This window comes from Oncorhynchus tshawytscha, linkage group LG06 (assembly GCF_018296145.1).
Source record: "Oncorhynchus tshawytscha isolate Ot180627B linkage group LG06, Otsh_v2.0, whole genome shotgun sequence".
In the NCBI taxonomy this organism is placed as follows: Eukaryota; Metazoa; Chordata; class Actinopteri; order Salmoniformes; family Salmonidae; genus Oncorhynchus; species Oncorhynchus tshawytscha.
This window is the reverse complement of record NC_056434.1, coordinates 668,392-689,293: the sequence shown is the minus strand read 5'-3', so window position 1 is coordinate 689,293 and position 20,902 is coordinate 668,392. Positions and strand designations below refer to the sequence as shown.

Sequence of the window (20,902 nt, the reverse complement as noted above, 5' to 3'; positions counted from 1 at the left end):
CCTGGGTAGACAGGCCTACTTCCACTAACCCTACAGTAGCTTGCGAAAGTATTCATCCCCTTGGCATTTTTCCTATTTGTTGCCTTACAACCTGGAATCAAAATGTGTTTTCGGGGGGGTTTGTATCATTTGATTTACATAACATGCCTACCACTTTGAAGTGGCAAAATATTTGTCAATACTTTGTAGAGCCACCTTTTGCAGCAATTACAGCTGCAAGTCTCTTGGGGTACGTCTCTATAGGCTTGGCACATCTAGCCACTGGGATGTTTGCCCATTCTTCAAGGTAAAACTGCTCCAGGTCCTTGTTGGATGGGTTCCGCTGGTGTACAGCAATCTTAGTCATACCACAGATTCTCAATTGGATTGAGGTCTGGGCTTTGACTAGGCCATTACAAGACATTTAAATGTTTCCCCTTAAACCACTTGAGTGTTGCTTTAGCAGTATGGTTAGGGTCATTGTCCTGCTGGAAGATTAACCTCCGTCTCAGTCTCAAATCTCTGGAAAAATGAAACAGGTTTCCCCTCAAGAATTTCCCTGCATTTAGTGCCATCTATCATCCCTTCAATTCTGACCAGTTTCCCAGTCCCTGCCTATGAAAACATCCCCACAGCATGATGCTGCCACCACCATGCTCCACTTTGCAGCTCCTTCAGGGTTATCTTTGGTCTCTTTGTTGTCTCTCTGATTAATGCCCTCCTTGCCTGGTCTGTGAGTCCCCTCCGACACAAAGTTGTCTGATTCAAATCTTGAGAAGAAAACATTCAGTTCATTAGCCATGTTCTGGCCCTCATATCCCCCAAGGTCAGCACTGGTTTTTCCCCTGCCTATGTGGGGGGCACTAGCCATGGATTTAATCCCTTGCCAGGTCACCCTTGCGTTTCAGGTAGAGAGGGTCCTCTCCACCCTTTGCTTGTATGCCTCTTTGTCCAGCCGGTCTATCACCCTCAGCATAAACTGATCTCACGCTGTACATCTCTTAAAGCCTGTCTATCACCCTCAGCATAAACTGATCTCACGTTGTACATCTCTTACATCCTGTCTATCCCCCTCAGCATAAACTGATCTCACGTTGTACATCTCTTAAAGCCTGTCTATCCCCCTCAGCATAAACTGATCTCACGTTGTACATCTCTTAAAGCCTGTCTATCCCCCTCAGCATAAACTGCCTGTACATCTCTTAAAGCCTGTCCCCCTCAGCATAAACTGATCTCACGCTGTACATCTCTTAAAGCCTGTCTATCCCCCTCAGCATAAACTGATCTCACGCTGTACATCTCTTAAAGCCTGTCTATCCCCCTCAGCATAAACTGATCTCACGTTGTACATCTCTTAAAGCCTGTCTATCCCCCTCAGCATAAACTGATCTCACGTTGTACATCTCTTACATCCTGTCCATCACCCTCAGCAAAAACTGCCTTCTTCCTATTAAGTAGTGATTTTAGATGTTTTGATACCCAAGGCTTATTGTTAGGGAAGATTGTACAGGTTTTAGTAGGAACAACTGACTCAACACAGAAGTTTACATAGTCTGAAACAACATCTAAGTTCATCAAGATCAGAGCTGCTGTCCTCAAATACCTCCCACATAGTAGTCAAAACACCCCTGGAGACCAAATACCTCCCACATAGTACAGTCAAAACACCCCTGGAGACCAAATACCTCCCACATAGTAGTCAAAACACCCCTGGAGACCAAATACCTCCCACATAGTACAGTCAAAACACCCCTGGAGACCAAATACCTCCCACATAGTACAGTCAAAACACCCCTGGAGACAAGTGTTATATCTCCAACATAGTATCGTCAAAACACCCCTGGAGACCAAATACCTCCCACATAGTACAGTCAAAACACCCCTGGAGACCAAATACCTCCCACATAGTACAGTCAAAACACCCCTGGAGACCAAATACCTCCCACATAGTACAGTCAAAACACCCCCGGAGACCCAATACCTCCCACATAGTACAGTCAAAACACCCCTGGAGACAAGTGATACAGTGGACAGTTTTAATTGTAGATTTCTCCCTCTCCAGGAGCCGACAGTAGGTTGGTCTGAGGTAGACAACGTTTTACTGTGAACACCAAGGCTGTACCCACTTTTAGTTACAGTTTTACTGTGAACACTGAGGCTGTACCTGTTTTAAAGTTAGTTTTACTGTGAACACTGAGGCTGTACCCACTAAGTTACAGTTTTACTGTGAACACTGAGGCTGTACCTGTTTTAAAGTTAGTTTTACTGTGAACACTGAGGCTGTACCCACTTTAAGTTACAGTTTTACTGTGAACACTGAGGCTGTACCTGCTTTTAGTTACAGTTTTACTGTGAACACTGAGGCTGTACCTGCTTTTAGTTACAGTGGGGCAAAAAAGTATTTAGTCAGCCACCAATTGTGCAAGTTCTCCCACTTAAAAATATGAGAGAGGCATGTAATTTTCATCATAGGTACACTTCAACTATGACAGACAAAATGAGAAGAAGAAAAAAATCCAGAAAATCACATTGTAGGATTTTTTTATGAATTTATTTGCAAATTATGGTGGAAAATAAGTATTTGGTCAATAACAATAACTGGCTTTTCAAAGGTGGCTAGAAATGTACACGTTTTGTGCTCTAGTAGGAAGTAATCACTCCCCCATTGCTGACATCAAATGATCTATAAATGGGCTAATAACTCACTAACTAGCAAAGGATATGAACAAATGTATAAACACGGCTACATGCAGCTCTGGCTTTGAACTCAAAACAAGCACATCTACTCATGACCACTCATGCTGTAAACACAGTCCAGTTCACAATGAATGGCACAGAGCCATATATGGCAATGGTCGATTTGCATATAGACCTACTGCAGCTCTGATCAGTTATGCTGCACCGGTCTGTGTAGAGTACGGGCCTGAGTCGTGACTGTCAATGCAATGGAATTCTACTCCGATGCACTCTGCCAGCAACAAAATCTCTTGCATAGTTCATTTTGTTTCGGTATGCTTTATTGAAAGTGGCTGATATTGAGTTGATTCGATCACAATACCCACAGTAAAGGGAAACGTTGATAGTGTTAACTAAGGGGGAAAACTCTAGAAAGTTGAGTGAAGTTCAATCTCGTGATTTTCTGTGCGAGCTGATATTTCTCCTGCACGGTAGTCCCGGGGGAGCTTAGAGGGAACATTGGTTAGAACCCCATCAGTCAAACTAATACGTCTTAATACGTCTTCAGGTCTCAGGCAAGATTGCTCATCACGTGCATGGATCCTTCTGCTTCTGGTTGCCACAGAAAGTGTTGTTGTTGTGCAGTAAGCCTAGTCAGTTATATTGGTGCCCTGATCTCTGAGTATGAGGTCAAAGGGGGGTGAAATGTAACTGAGGTGATTTGATGAACCACACTCTTTTGATGAGCAACGTTGCTGGAGACTTGAAGACTTGTGTTATCTTCCTGAACTCATCCCTATGGGCTTTAGCTAAGTGGGCTAACAGTCTTGTGACATGCAGGAGACTTGGTTTGAACCCAGTCAATCACAAGAGCAAGACTAAATAGGGAGTGTAATGGCTATCCTTAGAAGGGCTATGACAAGGCTTTTCAACTATATTCCTTAGAGGGGCCTAATTGCCTTTTTTTGTGACACTCCCTTCTAACGCAACCTGTGATCATCATAGAGGGGAACAGAAGGCACATCCACATTCCAGAGAGTCTTAGCTTTCAGGAATGGGGTCATAATAGTTTACATCCACAACGGTTCAAATGCTAGAGCCAAATTCAGGAAATAAATTCATCATACCACATTAGCTTCTGTGTACTGTATACATACTGTATACATACTTTCCAGCCTGACTTTCCAGCCTGATTTTCCAGCCTGATTTTCCAGCCTGATTTTCCAGTTTTCGTCCATAGCAGCGGCTTGTGTCCATCTAGTTGAGCCTATTATAGCATAATAAACCCTGGAACAGTCTCCATCCTCTAACCCTCTCTTATCTCTGCCCCCCTCCAGATTGGGTTTGTCCTGTATTCCCCCAGCGGTGCAGAGTGGGACCAGAAGGACCATAACAACATGATGTTTATCACTATGTGTTACTGCTGGCACCTGGTCTTCAGCCTGCTTATTGTGTCAGTGCTGTACTGCACCATCATCTGGTGAGACACCCTTTCCACTCCTATCCTGTGTTCTTAATGGTTAATTTAGCATGTTTGTGCTGGCATCTAGCCTTCAGCCTGCTCACTGTATTGGTGCTGTACTGCAACCATCAGCCAGTGAGACAACACTTCCCCTGAGGTCTTATGGGTTAACACCTCCTACATATTTACAGTCAAAATGATGTACATCAGCATTCCATTCCTTCATCATCACCAGTCTAGTTGATTTGGGGGCAGTTTCCCCAGACACATTAAAGGTCATGAACAGTCAAAATCATGTTTTTCATAAAATGAAATTATATTTGGATTATACCAGATCAGAGTATGATGGCTAAAGTATGAACATGTTGCTTCTACATTGATCAAGTTTGATCCCATGTCCAATGCTTAGATTCAGGAGGCGGGATTATTAAGGAGTAATCTCCTCTCATTTTTAGTTTTTTTGTTTGAATTTTACCCATTTTTCTCCCCAATTTTGTGGTATCCAATTGTTTTAGTAGCAACTATCTTGTCTCATCGCTACAACTCCCGTGGGCTCGGGAGAGACGAAGGTTGAAAGTCATGCGTCCTCCGATACACAACCCAACCAAGCCGCACTGCTTCTTAACACAGCGCGCATCCAACCCTGAAGCCAGCCGGTGGAAACACCGTGCACCTGGAAATCTTGGTTAGCACGCACTGCGCCCGGCCCGCCACAGGAGTCGCTGGTGCGCGATGAGACAAGTATATCCCTATCGGCCAAGCCCTCTGTAACGGTTTTGACTTGAGGTTATTATTTATAGAGGTGCCAGGTAGGTTGTGCCTACCAGAGAAAACATTGGTTTCTCCTTTTAGTTTGGGAGAGAAGGAGTCCCATTTGGTCCGTCAAGTCTACACCAATACAAAGGACATATGTAAAAGTCAGGATGGAAATAAACTTTTCATAAACCCTTAAAACATTGGAAAGAACTTCAAAAACAACTATATTCTTTTGCGTGGGTTGTATTAGCAACATCAATGATTACACACACATATAATAATATCACAATGAGTTCTGGGTCCTCCAGAAATGTCCTGTACCTCGGGCCTAAAAAGAGTCCAGCCCGGTAAAGGAGTTCAGGGAACTCCCGTGACCTTAGTCACGCAAAGTTTGTCCGTTCATTCAAGTGTAGCGTAAACCCAGTATTAATCATACAATCAATATAACAATTATTTTACCACAGAACTTTAAAGCATATCAACTCTTACTAAGTCCTCAACTACAACTACCTACATAAATCATCACATTATACATCACATCAAAACAAATGAAATACCGTATACAAAAAGGTTGTAGTCAGTCGGTCAGTCAGACAATCCAATCCGCCAATAGATCTCCAGCGGAGAAAGGCCACGAAGAACGGAGAGGTGTAGTCCACGGACGCAAAGAGTGGATCCGATCCTGGGTAAACGCTATTAGGCTACAAAACACACGTTTAACGGCAACAAAACAAACAGAATAGAGAAGCTTTGGAACTGAGTTTTGACCACATCCTCATTCACGTCTCCATCACAACCCCACTTTTGCGCAGCTGATGCTGGCTATTTAATTGGGAATTAAAGGGAAAGCACCCTATTGGAAGGAGAAGCACTGAGACGGTTCAGAAAAATTCAGGGCCGTCACACCTCCCTAACCCGGACGACGCTAGGCCAATTGTGCGTCGCCCCACGGACCTCCCGGTCACGGCCGGTTACGACAGAGCCTGGGCACAAACCCAGAGTCTCTGATGGCACAGCTGACGCTGCAGTACAGCACCGTTATCCACTGCGCCACCTGGGAGGCCCTCCTCTCATTTTAATACACCAATGGTAACATGATATTCTCTTACCGAATTTAAATAAGTACCTCCTTGAAACCAACATCGGAGAAGGCGTATTTGCAGAGGGGCGTGGTTTATATAGATAGATAGCTACTCTACTGGTGCCAAATGTTGACTGTAGGGTGTCAGAAAATATCATTAAAGTCGACCCTATTCATCTATGGCAAAGATACTTTTATTTGTCCCCTCTTATCTGTGTCTGGTGTTAGACAGATTACATCACTGTATCACAATTCCAGTGGGTCAGAAGTTTACATACACTAAGTTGACTGTGCCTTTAAACAGCTTGGAAAATTTCAGAAAATTATGTCATGGCTTTAGAAGCTTCTGATAGGCCAATTGACATCATTTGAGTACATTGGAGGTGTACCTGTGGATGTATTTCAAGGCCTACCTTCAAACTCATTGCCTCTTTGCTTGACATCATGGGAAAATCAAAAGAAAATCAGCCAAGACCTCAGAAATCAGCCAAGAAATCAGCCAAGACCTCAGAAAAAACATTGTAGACCTAGTCTGTGTCACGCCCTGGTCAAAGTATTTTGTGTTTATCTTTATGTATTTGGTCAGGCCAGGGTGTGGCATGGGGTTTTTGTAATTGTGGTGTGTTTGTCTTGGGGTTTTGGTGGTGGTATTGGGATTGGGATTGTAGTTTAGTGGGTTATCTAGCAAAGTCTATGGCTGTCTGGAGTGGTTCTCCATCAGAGCCAGGTGCTTATCGTTGTCTCTGATTGGGGACCATATTTAGGCAGCCATATTCTTTGAGTTTGTCGTGGGTGATTGTCCTTAGTGTCCTGATGTCCTTGTTCTGTGTTAGTTTACACAAGTATAGGCTGTTTCGGTTTTCGTTACGTTCATTGTTTTGTAGTGTTTGTGTTTAGTGTGTTTGTCATTAAACATGAATCGTAATCTACACGCTGCATTTTGGTCCGACTCTCCTTCACACCTAGAAAACCGTAACAGAATCACCCACCACCAACGGACCAAGCGGCGTGTCAACAGGCAGGAGAAGCCGAAAAAGGAGATGCTAAATAAGGATTTCTGGACATGGGAGGAAATCCTCGACGGGAGAGGACCCTGGGCTAAACCAGGGGAGTGTAGCCGCCCAAAGGAGCAGCAGGAACAGAGGCAACAGAGGCAGCAGCAGCAGGAGCAGCAGCTGCAGTGGGAGAGGCTGCACTACCTGGAGAAATGGACATGGGAGGACGAACTGGACGGTAAAGGACCCTGGGATCAGCCTGGAGATTATTGTCGCCCCAAAGCCGAGCTGGAGGCAGCAAAAGCAGAGAGGCGGCATTATGAGGAGCTAGCACGGCAGAGCGGATGGAAGCCCGAGAGTCAGCCCCAAAAATTTCTTGGGGGGCTTACAGGGAGTATGGCTATGCCAGGTAGGAGACCTGCGCAAACTCCCTGTGCTTACCGGGGGGCTGGAGAGACCGGGCAGGCACCGTGTTATGCTGTGGAGCGCACGGTGTCTCCAGTGCGGGTGCACAGCCCGGTCCGGTATATTCCAGCTCCGCGTATCGGCCGGGCTAGATTGAGCGTCGAGCCAAATGCCATGAAGCCAGCTCTACGCATCTGGTCCCCAGTGCGTCTCCTTGGGCCGGCTTACATGGCACCAGCCTTGCGCTCGGTGTCTCCGGTTCGCCTGCATAGCCCAGTGCGGGCTATTCCACCTCGCCGCACTGGCAGGGCAACCGAGAGCATTCAACCAGGTAAGGTTGGGCAGGCTCGGTGCTCAAGAGCTCCAGTGCGCCTGCACGGCCCGGTCCATCCGTCACCACCTCCACGCACCAGTCCTCCGGTGGCAGCCCCCCGCACTAGGCTGTCTCTCCGGACCATCTTTACGGGGGCTCCCTCTTCTCCAGCGCTGCCAGAGCCTTTCTCCTCTCCTGCGCTGCCGGAGTCTCCCGCCTGTCCAGCGCTGCCAGAGTCTTTCTCCTCTACAGCGCTGCTGGATTCTCCCGCCTGTTTAGCGCAGTCAGAGCCTTCCTCCTCTCCTGCGCTGCCGGAGTCTCCCTCCTCTCCAGCGCTGTCAGAGCCTTTCTCCTCTACAGCACTGCTGGAGTCTCCCGCCTGTTCAGCGTAGCCAGAGATGTCAGTCTGCATGGAGCAGCCAGAGCTGTCAGTCTACATGAAGCAGCCCGAGCTGCCAGTCTGCATGAAGCAGCCAGTCTACATGGAGCAGCCAGAGCTGTCAGTCTGCATGGAGCAGCCAGAGCTGTCAGTCTACATGAAGCAGCCTGAGCTGCCAGTCTGCATGAAGCAGCCAGTCTACATGGAGCAGCCAGAGCTGTCAGTCTGCATGAAGCAGCCAGAGCTGTCAGTCTGCATAGAGCAGCCAGTCTGCATGGAGCTGTCAGTCTGCAAGGAGCTGTCAGTCTGCAAGGAGCTGTCAGTCTGCAAGGAGCTGTCAGTCTGTAAGGAGCTGCCAGTCTGCAAGGAGCTGCCAGTCAGCACGGAGCCGCCAGAGCTGTCAGTCTGTAAGAAGCCGCCAGAGCTGTCAGCCTATATGGAGCAGCTAGTGCCGCCAGTCTGCCCAGCGCCGTCAGTCTGCCCAGCATCGCCAGTCTGCCCAGCACCGCCAGTCTGCCCAGCACCGCCAGTCTGCCCAGCGTCGTCAGTCTGCCCAGCGTCGCCAGTCTGCCCAGCGCCGCCAGTCTGCCCAGCATCGCCAGTCTGCCCAGCACCGCCAGTCTGCCTAGCGTCGCCAGTCTGCCCAGCGTCGCCAGTCTGCCCAGCGCCGCCAGTCTGCCCAGCACCGCCAGTCTGCCTAGCGTCGCCAGTCTGCCCAGCGTCGCCAGTCTGCCCAGCGCCGCCAGTCTGCCCAGCGCCGCCAGTCTGCCCAGCACCGCCAGTCTGCCTAGCGTCGCCAGTCTGCCCAGCGCCGCCAGGCTGCCCAGCGCCGCCAGGCTGCCCAGCGCCGCCAGATCTGCCAGTCAGCCAGACTCTTCCAGATCTGCCAGTCAACCAGACTCTTCCAGATCTGCCAGTCAACCAGACTCTTCCAGATCTGCCAGTCAACCAGACTCTTCCAGATCTGCCAGTCAACCAGACTCTTCCAGATCTGCCAGTCAGCCAGGATCTGCCAGTCAGCCAGGATCTGCTGAAACCACCAGCCAGCCAGGATCTGGTAGATCTATCTACCTGCCTGAGCTTCCTCTCACTCCTGAGCTTCCTCTCACTCCTGAGCTTCCTCTCACTCCTGAGCTTCCTCTCACTCCTGAGCTTTCTCTCACTCCCGAGCTTCCCCTCAGTCCCGAGCTGCCTCAGTCCCGAGCTGTCCTTCAGTCCCGAGCTGTCCTTCAGTCCCGATCTGCTCCTCAGTCCAGTGGGGTTCTGGGTGAGGACTACTAGGCCATGGTCGGCGGCAAGGGTGGACTATCCAGGGACGAAAGGAGAGGGGACTAAGACATTAACTGAGTGGGGTCCACGTCCCGCGCCGGAGCCGCCACCATGGACAGACGCCCACCCGGACCCTCCCTATTGTTTTGAGGTGCGTTCGGGAGTCCGCACCTTAGGGGGGGGTTCTGTCACGCCCTGGTCAAAGTATTTTGTGTTTATCTTTATGTATTTGGTTAGGCCAGGGTGTGGCATGGGGTTTTTGTAATTGTGGTGTGTTTGCCTTGGGGTTTTGGTGGTGGTATTGGGATTGTAGCTTAGTGGGTTATCTAGCAAAGTCTATGGCTGTCTGGAGTGGTTCTCAATCAGAGGCAGGTGCTTATCGTTGTCTCTGATTGGGAACCATATTTAGGCAGCCATATTCTTTGAGTTTGTCGTGGGTGATTGTCCTTAGTGTCCTGATGTCCTTGTTCTGTGTTAGTTTACACAAGTATAGGCTGTTTCGGTTTTCGTTACGTTTATTGTTTTGTAGTGTTTGTGTTTAGTGTGTTTGTCATTAAACATGAATCGTAATCTACACGCTGCATTTTGGTCCGACTCTCCTTCACACCTAGAAAACCGTAACAGTCTGGTTCATCCTTGGGAGCAATTTACAAACTCCTGAAGGTACCATGTTCATCTGTACAAACAATAGTACACAAGTATAAACACCATGGGACCACGCAGCCGTCATGCCACTCAGGAAGGAGATGCTTTCTGTCTCCTAGAAATGAACATACTTTGGTGCGAAAAGTGCAAATCAATCCCAGAACAACAGCAAAGGACCTTGTGAAGATGCTGGAGGAAACAGGTACAAAATTATCTACAGTGGGGAGAACAAGTATTTGATACACTGCCGATTTTGCAGGTTTTCCTACTTACAAAGCATGTAGAGGTCTGTAATTTTTATCATAGGTACACTTCAACTGTGAGAGACAGAATCTAAAAATAAAAAAATCCAGAAAATCACATTGTATGATTTTTAAGTAATTAATTTGCATTTTGTTGCATGACATAAGTATTTGATACATCAGAAAAGCAGAACTTAATATTTGGTACAGAAACCTTTGTTTGCAATTACAGAGATCATAAGTTTCCTGTAGTTCTTGACCAGGTTGCACACACTGCAGCATTGATTTTGGCTCACTCCTCCATACAGACCTTCTCCAGATCCTTCAGGTTTCGGGGCTGTCGCTGGGCAATACGGACTTTCAGCTCCCTCCAAAGATTTTCTACTGGGTTCAGGTCTGGAGACTGGCTAGGCCACTCCAGGACCTTGAGATGCTTCTTACGGAGCCACTGCTTAGTTGCCCTGGCTGTGTGTTTCGAGTCATTGTCATGCTGGAAGACCCAGCCACGACCCATCTTCAATGCTCTTACTGAGAGAAGGAGGTTTTTGGCCAAGATCTCGCGATACATGGCCCCATCCATCCTCCCCTCAATACGGTGCAGTCGTCCTGTCCCCTTTGCAGAAAAGCATCCCCAAAGAATGATGTTTCCACCTCCATGCTTCACGGTTGGGATGGTGTTCTTGGGGTTGTACTCATCCTTCTTCTTCCTCCAAACACGGCGAGTGGAGTTTAGACCAAAAAGCTCTATTTTTGTCTCATCAGACCACATGACCTTCTCCCATTCCTCCTCTGGATCATCCAGATGGTCATTGGCAAACTTCAGACGGGCCTGGACATGCGCTGGCTTGAGCAGGGGGACCTTGCGTGCGCTGCAGGATTTTAATCCATGACGGAGTAGTGAGTTACTAATGGTTTTCTTTGAGACTGTGGTCCCAGCTCTCTTCAGGTCATTGACCAGGTCCTGCCGTGTAGTTCTGGGCTGATCCCTTACCTTCCTCATGATCATTGATGCCCCACAAGGTGAGATCTTGCATGGAGCCCCAGACCGAGGGTGATTGACCGTCATCTTGAACTTCTTCCAATTTCTAATAATTGCGCCAACAGTTGTTGCCTTCTCACCAAGCTGCTTGCCTATTGTCCTGTAGCCCATCCCAACCTTGTGCAGGTCTACAATTGTATCCCTGATGTCCTTACACAGCTCTCTGGTCTTGGCCATTGTGGATAGGTTGGAGTCTGTTTGATTGAGTGTGTGGACAGGTGTCTTTTATACAGGTAACGAGTTCAAACAGGTGCAGTTAATACAGGTAATGAGTGGAGAACAGGAGGGCTTCTTAAATAAATTCTAACAGGTCTGTGAGAGCCGGAATTCTTACTGGTTGGTAGGTGATCAAATACTTATGTCATGCAATAAAATGCAAATTAATTACTTAAAAATCATACTATGTGATTTTCTGGATTTTTGTTTTAGATTGCGTCTCTCACAGTTAGTGTACCTATGATTAAACGTTACGTGCTTTGTAAGTAGGAAACCTGCAAAATCGGCAGGTTATCAAATACTTGTTCTCCCCACTGTATATCCACAGTAAAACGAGTACTTGAACGGCCACTCAGCAAGGAAGAAGCCACTGCTCCAAAACCACCATAAGAGCCAGACTAAGGTTTGCAACTGCACATGGGGACAAAAATTGTAATTTTTGGAGAAATGTCCTCTCGTCTAATGAAACAAATATAGAACTGTTTGGCCATAATGACCATCGTTATGTTTTGAGGAAAAAGGGGGAGGCTTGCAAGCCGAAGAACACCATCCCAACCGTGAAGCACGGGACTGGCAGCATCATGTTGTGGGGGTGCTTTGCTGCAGGAGGGACTGGTGCACTTCACAAAATAGATGGCATCATTAGGCAGGAAAATTAGGTGGATATATTGAAACAAAATCACAAGACGTCAGTCAGGAAGTTAAAGCTAGGTCGCAAATGGGTCTTCCAAAGTTGTAGCAAAATGGCTTAAGGACAACAAAGTCAAGGGCAGAGCTGAAAAAGCATGTACGAGCAAGGAGGCCTACAAACCTGACTCAGTTACACCAGCTCTGTCAGGAGGAATGGGCCAAAATTCACTCAACTTATTGTGGGAAGCTTGTGGAAGGCTACCCAACACGTTTGACCCAAGTTAAACCATTTAAAGGCAATGCTATCAAATACTAATTAAGTGTAGGTGAACTTCTGACCCACTGGGAATGTGATGAAATAAATAAAAGCTGAAATATATCATTCTCTCTACTATTATTCTGACGCTTCACATTGTTACAATAAAGTGGTGATCCTAACTGACCTAAGACAGGGATTTTTTACTAGGATTAAATGTCAGAAATTATGAAAAAATTAGTTCAAATGTATTTGGCTAAGGTGTGTGTAAACATCCAACTTCAACTGTATATAATTGATGCAATTTGAATGTTGTTTGAGTTCCTTTGTGTTTCACCACATTTTCTTGAGATGATTTGACTGCAACACTGCTCCCTGCATCCAAATTTCAAAAAGCTGTCCGTCAATGTGAGCTCATGAATATACAGTAAGCTCACTGCCCACTCATTCTGTCTTTTCAAATTTCCTAGTAAGTTAGCCGTAAGAGAGAAAGTGCTTTTGAGCATTTTGATATGGGTGATATTTTAGTCAAAAGGCTATTTTACATGGGAATCAGACTGTTCAGGACCTTTAAGCCTAGTTATGGACTAAAAAGCACGTTCAATAAAGAGATTCTCCATTGAGTTTGTAATCTGGTAAATCTAATTCTACAGTACGCTCATCATGCCTCACCCCCTATCCACTCTGCAGTGTGGTACGATCCAGATTGAAGAGAACCCCCCCAATGGAGATGGGACTGCTGAAACCCAGAGAGAGACAGCAGGAGTCAGAGGACGAGATCCTATAAGGACAACAACAACTTCCTGTTTAGCAGTCAATCAATCAATCAAATGTATTTATAAAGCCCTTTTTACATCAGCAGATGTCACAAAGTGCAATACAGAAACCCAGCCTAAAACCCCAAACAGCAAGCAATGCAGATGTAGAAGCACGGTGGCAAGGAAAAACTGGTGCAACAGGTCAGGCACCTCAGGAATAAATGTCAGTTGGATTTTCATAGCCGATCATTCAGAGTTAAGAGACAGCAGGTGCAGCAGAGAGAGTCGAAACAGCAGGTCTGGGACAGGTAGCACATCCAGTGTACAGGTCAGGTTTCCATAGCCACAGGCAGAACAGTTGAAACTCGAGCAGCAGCACGACCAGGTGGACTGGGGACAGCAAGGAGTCATCAGGCCAGGTAGTCCTGAGGCATGGTCCTAGGGCTCAGGTCCTCCGAGAGAAGAGAGAATTAGAGGGAGCATACGGACACCAGATAAGACAGGAGAAGTACTCCAGATATAAGACTGACCCTAACCCCTCGACACAAACTATTTCAGCATAAATACTGGAGGCTGAGACAGGAGCCTCCAGTATTTATGAAATTGAAATTTGTCAGTTAGCTTACTAGCTAGTTTCAACCGTTTTACTGGTAGTAACCATAGCAACATGGCTACTGAGGCAACCCACCCAATCCTTACGTCACCTATTAACGTCCCATGCTGACCCTAGACCAATTGGTTATCTGATCAGGGTTTGACTTCAGGAAGCCCATCAACCCAGTTCTGCAAGGTCCCAGTCTCTCTCCTTATCCACAGTAGCTGCCTCTCCTCCCCAGACACTGCAGAGGAAGAGATACTGACATTGTTCTAATAATAAAGAAGTCACACAGCAGTAGCTATAGGACAGTTTCTCTCCTTACTTTATAAGATGTCATCACGGGGCGGCAGGGTAGCCTGGTGGTTAGAGTGTTGGACTAGGAACCGGAAGGTTGTATGTTCAAATCCCTGAGCTGACAAGGTACAAATCTGTCATTCTGCCCCCGAACAGGCAGTTAACCCACTGTTCCTAGGCCGTCATTGAAAATAACAATTTGTTCTTAACTGACTTGCCTAGTTAAATAAAGATAAAATAAAACTCAATATCCGCATGAAGACATTATTACCATCTTTATCTTGTACACTGCTGCTACTCACTGTTTGTTTGTTACCTGTGCAGAGTCACTTCACCCCCACCGACATGTACAGATTACCTCAACTAGCCTGTACCCCCACACACTGACTCGGTACCGGTGCCCCCTGTATATAGCCTCGTTATTCTTAATGTGTTACTTTTTATTTTAGTCTACTTGGTAAATATTTTCTTCTTCTTGAACTGCACTGTTGTTTAAGGGCTTGTCAGTCAGCATTTCACGGTAAAGTCTACACTTGTTGTATTCGGCACATGTGGCAAATAAAGTTTGATTTGATGTAGCTAGCTTTGTTTATGTCGCTATTCATTACACCTAACGGATCAACTCTGAACATCTTAACATTCAAATATTGTATTTGTTTAATGGAACAGACAAATGCACACACATCAAATGAAGAATGATAACATAAGAAGAACAGGGTTTGGGTGTAATATGCCATGTTATCTGAAGAGTTAAATTATATGACCAACCCATATGGACCAGACAAACAAGGAGCTTTTGCCAAACAGTCTGTAAATCTCTGTGTAGCAGCGCCATCCTGTGGTCAGATTATTCAGGACAATGCATGTTGTTGTGCAATCATGAATACATAATTCACATAGATTAGTTTATGAAACATACCTGAAACAAAAGTTCAGGTTAAGGAATGTTTTGGCAATATTTTGCCTTGAATCAGGTGTAATAGAATTTGTACTCTTGATAACACTTCATGGTGATGATCATAGCCTCAGCTGTCAGGACCTAAATATATTAATAGTAATGAATCTCAGACAGCACAAGCCAACATCCCATCAGATGATCCCACTGCCTTAGTGTTTCCTCTGATCGTTCTGTACCTTCACCTTCAGTCTAGAGTTAGGCTGGATTGTGAACACGATAAACCAAATTGTCACTGAGAAAATAGGAAAAGGAAATCTGGAGCAAATGTGGAATCATCGTCTGTCATCTGCTCTGTGGGATTTAATTAGAATTTTTAGCAGTATTAAATTCAATATATTTATGAAATATACTGTATATTACTTTGAGAGTTTTTGATTTCCGTTTGCAGTTGAATCGAATACTGTTTTGTGAAACAGAATGTTGCATATGCATGTTTTTAAATTAAAATTTACATTAAAGAAGCATTTTTAAAACACCTGTCTTATTGCCTGTCTCATTTCCAATGGTCACACACTTGATTCCAGTAGGCGTCACTATGGTGAGCGTCGTGGCTATACCTGTCCACAGCCAATTGACAGGTGTACCCCATTTCATATCAGCCTAATTGTGCTCGGTTTTGGTTGCCTGTCTCTTTGGGCTAGGCTGAGATTTCTCTTTAGGTGTCACTCCATTGGTCATACATACACCTCTGCCCTCCTGGCATGCGGAGTGAGTTAAATCAAATGATCATGTGCGTCTATAGGAATCCTGGTGACGTGTATACGCGTCCTCACAGATTGACGGAAATTGCCAAATTCGTTAGGTAGTAGTAGTATTTTTTAGGATCCCCAATTAGCTGCTGCCGAGGCTACTCTTCCTGTGGTCCAAACAGGACACAACACAACAAATAAAATACTTAATATACATACAGTACCAGTCAAAAGTTTGGACACCTCCTCATTCCAGGGTTGTTCTTTATTTTTACTATTTTTGACATTGTAGAATCATAGTGAAGACGTCAAAAATATGAAATAACACACATGGAATCATGTAGTAACCGAAAAAAGTTAAATAAAACAAAATATATTTTATATTTGAGATTCTTCAAAGCAGCCACCCTTTGCTTTGATGACAGCTTTGCACACTCTTGACATTCTCTCAAACAGCTTCACCAGGAATGCTTTTCCAACAGTCTTGAAGGAGTTCCCACATATGCTGAGCACTTGTTGGCTGTTTTTCCTTCATGGTCGAATTGCTGCAAAGAAACCACTACTAAAGGACACCCATAATAAGATGAGACTTCACTTTAATAATGCCACTTTAATAATGTTTACATATCTTGCATTATTCATCTCATATGTATATACTGTATTATATACCATCTATTGCATCTTGCCTATGCCGCTCTGTCATTGCTCATCCATATATTTATATATTCTTATTCCATTCCTTTTCTTAGATTTGTGAATATTAGGTAGTTGTTGTGGGATTGTTAGATTACTTGTAAAATAATGCTGCACTGTCGGAACTAGAAGCACAAGCATTTCGCAACACTCGCAATGACATCTGCTAACCATGTGTATGTGACCAGAACAATTTGATTTGAGACTTGCTTGGGACAAGAAACACAAGCAATGGACATTAGACCGGTGCAAATCTGTCTGATGAGTCCAAATTTGAGATGTTTGGTTCCAACCACTGTCTCTTTGTGAGACGCAGAGTAGGTGAACGGATGATCTCTGCATGTGTGGTTCCCACCGTGAAGCATGGAGGAGGAGGTCTGATGGTGTGGGAATGCTTTGCTGGTGACACTGTCAGTGATTTATTTAGAATTCAAGGCACACTTAACCAGCATGGGTACCACAGCATTCTGCAGCGATACGCCATCCCATCTGATTTGCGCTTAGTGGGACTATCATTTGTTTTTCAACAGGACAATGACCCAACACACCCCCAGGCTGTGTAAGGGCTATTTGACCAAGAAGGAGAATGATGGAGTGCTGCATCAGATGACATGGCCTCCAAAATCACCCGACCTCAACCCAATTGAGATGGTTTGGGATGAGTTAGACCGCAGAGTGAAGGAAAATCAGCCAACAAGTGCTCAGCATTCGTGGGACCTCCTTCAAGACCATTAGAAAAACATTCCTAATGAAGCGGGTTGAGGCAATGCCAAGAGTGTGCAAAGCTGTCAAGGCAAACGGTAGCTACTTTGAATAATATATATTTTAATTTGTTTAACCCTTTTTTGGTTACTACATGATTCCATGTGTTATTTCATATTTGTGATGCCTTTACTATTATTCTACAGTGTAGAAAATAAAGAAAAATAAAGCAAAATCCTTGACTGAATAGGTGTGTCCAAATTTTTGACTGGTACTTTATATGCACGAATTGAATGTGAGATAGTGTTGTGTGTTTCTTGGCTCAAGCAAGTCTCTTCTTATTTATGTCCTTCAGTAGTGTTTTCTTTGTAGCAATTCGACCATGAAGGCCTGATTCACGCAGTCTCCTCTGAACAGTTGATGTTGAGATGTGTCTGTTACTTTAACTCTGGGAAGCATTTATTTGGGCTGCCATCTGGTGCAGGTAACTCTAGGTCTTCCTTTCCTGTGGCGGTCCTCATGAGAGCCAGTTTCATTATAGCGTTTGATTGTTTTTGCGACTGCACTTGAAGAAACTTTCAAAGTTCTTGAAATGTTCTGGATTGACTGACCTTCATGTCTTAAAGTAATGATGGACTGTCATTTCTCTTTTCTTATTTGAGCTGTTCTTGCAATAATATGGACATGGTCTTTTACCAAATAGGGCTATCTTCTGTATACCACCCCTACCTTTTCACAACACAACTGATTGGCACAAACGCATTAAGGAAAGAAATTCCACAAATTAACTTTGAAGAAGGCACACCTGTTAATTGAAATGCATTCCAGGTGACGACCTCAGGAAGCTGGTTGAGAGAATGCCAAGAGCAGTGGCATTCACTGAACAATACATTAATTGCACTCAAACGGTGCCCACAAACTGTTAAAGCCTACATAAAGCTGTCCCAACAGCAGAGGCCCAACAGTAGTTCCAACACCTGACCACTGCTACACCTGGCTATCATCAGAGCCTTGTCTGGCAGAGAAACAGTTCATTCAGCCTCGTTTACTTCCTTTGAAAAAACATAGCTTATATGGCTGACTTGCTTAAACAAATGTGGTTTCCACTGACAATTGAGATGTACAAACTATGGCGTAAGGGGATGACAAGAGGATAAGAGGCAATCTGTAATTTCGATTAAGACATGAATAAGCGAGCTAGGACGGACGTGGTCAATATACCTATTTGTTCAGCACTTTTGAAATGTACAGCGAAAGAATTCAGAACATGGGCTGTTCTTACAGTGTTCTCCCTGTAAACCAGGTCAGAACCGTAGGATGAATAAAGGGGGCATATACAGTAAGCAGAAAATGAAAGCAATATTCAATGATTACATTTCTCTAAAACAGGTTATAGGCTACATGTGCACCACCAAGTCAGAACAGTAGGTGAAATTAAGAGGGGAAAATATACCAAATTATTAGGGTGAGGCACATGGGCTGATAACAGCTTACTACACAACATCAAATCAAATGTTATTTGTCACATGTGCCTTAAAGTGAAATGCTTACTTACAAGGCATAACCAACAATGCAGTATAAAAACATATATATAATTACAATAAAATACCTTGGGTAACGGTAAAGAGTCATTGTGCAGGGCACCGGTTAGTTGAGGTAATATGTACATTTAGGTTGAGTTATTAGAGTGACTGTGCGTAGATAATAACAGAGTAGCAGCAGTGTTAAAGGGGGGAATTCAAATAGTCTGGGTAGCCATTTAGATATTCAGGAGTCTTATGGCTTGGGGGTAGAAGCTGTTTAGAAGCCTCTTGGACCTAGACTTGGTGCTCCAGTGCCGCTTGCCTTGCGGTAGCAGAGAGAACAGTCTGTGAGTAGGGTGGCTGGAGTCTTTGACAACTGTAGAACCTTTTGAGGATCTGAGGACCCATGCCAAATCTTTTCAGTCTCCTGAGGGGGAATGGGTTTTGTTGTGAACTCTTCACGACTGTCTTGGTGTGCTTGGACCATGTTAGATTGTTAAATCAAATCAAATCAAATTTATTTATATATATAGCCCTTCGTACATCAGCTGATATCTCAAAGTGCTGTACAGAAACCCAGCCTAAAACCCCAAACAGCAAGCAATGCAGGTGTAGAAGCACGGTGGCTAGGAAAAACTCCCTAGAAAGGCCAAAACCTAGGAAGAAACCTAGAGAGGAACCAGGCTATGTGGGGTGGCCAGTCCTCTTCTGGCTGTGCCGGGTGGAGATTATAACAGAACATGGCCAAGATGTTCAAATGTTCATAAATGACCAGCATGGTCGAATAATAATAAGGCAGAACAGTTGAAACTGGAGCAGCAGCACAGTCAGATGGAAGTTGAAACTGGAGCAGCAGCATGGCCAGGTGGACTGGGGACAGCAAGGAGTCATCATGTCAGGTAGTCCTGGGGCATGGTCCTAGGGCTCAGGTCAGTTGAAACTGGAACAGCAGCATGGCCAGGTGGACTGGGGACAGCAAGGAGTCATCATGTCAGGTAGTCCTGGGGCATGGTCCTAGGGCTCAGGTCCTCCGAGAGAGAGAATGAAAGAGAGAAGGAGAGAATTAGAGAACGCACACAGGACACCGAATAGGACAGGAGAAGTACTCCAGATATAACAAACTGACCCCAGCTCCCCGACACAAACTACTGCAGCATAAATACTGGAGGCTGAGACAGGAGGGGTCAGGAGACACTGTGGCCCCATCCGAGGACACCCCCGGACAGGGCCAAACAGGAAGGATATAACCCCACCCACTTTGCCAAAGCACAGCCCCCACACCACTAGAGGGATATCTTCAACCACCAATTTACCATCCTGAGACAAGGCCGAGTATAGCCCACAAAGATCTCTGCCACGGCACAACCCAAGGGGGTGGGGGGCGCCAACCCAGACAGGATGACCACAACAGTGAATCAACCCACTCAGGTGACGCACCCCCTCCAGGGACGGCATGAGAGAGCCCCAGAAAGCCAGTGACTCAGCCCCTGTAATAGGGTTAGAGGCAGAGAATCCCAGTGGAAAGAGGGGAACCGGCCAGGCAGAGACAGCAAGGGCGGTTCGTTGCTCCAGAGCCTTTCCGTTCACCCTCCCACTCCTGGGCCAGACTACACTCAATCATATGACCCACTGAAGAGATGAGTCTTCAGTAAAGACTTAAAGGTTGAGACCGAGTTTGCGTCTCTGACATGGGTAGGCAGACCGTTCCATAAAAATGGAGCTCTGTAGGAGAAAGCCCTGCCTCCAGCTGTTTGCTTAGAAATTCTAGGGACAATTAGGAGGCCTGCGTCTTGTGACCGTAGCGTACGTGTAGGTATGTACGGCAGGACCAAATCAGAGAGATAGGTAGGAGCAAGCCCATGTAATGCTTTGTAGGTTAGCAGTAAAACCTTGAAATCAGCCCTTGCTTTGACAGGAAGCCAGTGTAGAGAGGCTAGCACTGGAGTAATATGATCAAATTTTTTGGTTCTAGTCAGGATTCTAGCAGCCGTATTTAGCACTAACTGAAGTTTATTTAGTGCTTTATCCGGGTAGCCGGAAAATAGAGCATTGCAGTAGTCTAACCTAGAAGTGACAAAAGCATGGATTAATTTTTCTGCATCATTTTTGGACAGAAAGTTTCTGATTTTTGCAATGTTACGTAGATGGAAAAAAAATTAGTGATGTGGACACCAAGGAACTTGAAGCTCTCAACCTGTTCTACTACAGCCCCATCGATGAGAATGAGGACGTGCTTGGTCCTCCTTTTCCTGTAGTCCACAATCATCTCCTTTGTCTTGATCACGTTGAGGAAGAGGTTGTTGTCCTGGCACCACACAGCCAGGTCTCTGACCTCCTCCCTATA

General features: G+C 45.5%; 1 protein-coding gene across 1 annotated transcript in view; it reads left to right on the top strand.

Moving 5' to 3' along the window:
• The window catches only part of tmem45a (transmembrane protein 45a), a 44,872-nt gene extending 31,614 nt beyond the window's left edge, over positions 1–13,258 (top strand). Inside the window, exons 5-6 of the mRNA XM_024416621.2 lie at positions 3,993–4,135; positions 13,034–13,258. Of these exons, the coding sequence (XP_024272389.1) occupies positions 3,993–4,135; positions 13,034–13,130 (240 nt within the window). The 3' untranslated portion in view covers positions 13,131–13,258. The remainder of the gene's footprint in view (positions 1–3,992; positions 4,136–13,033) is intronic.
• The last annotated feature ends 7,644 nt before the right edge of the window (positions 13,259–20,902 follow it).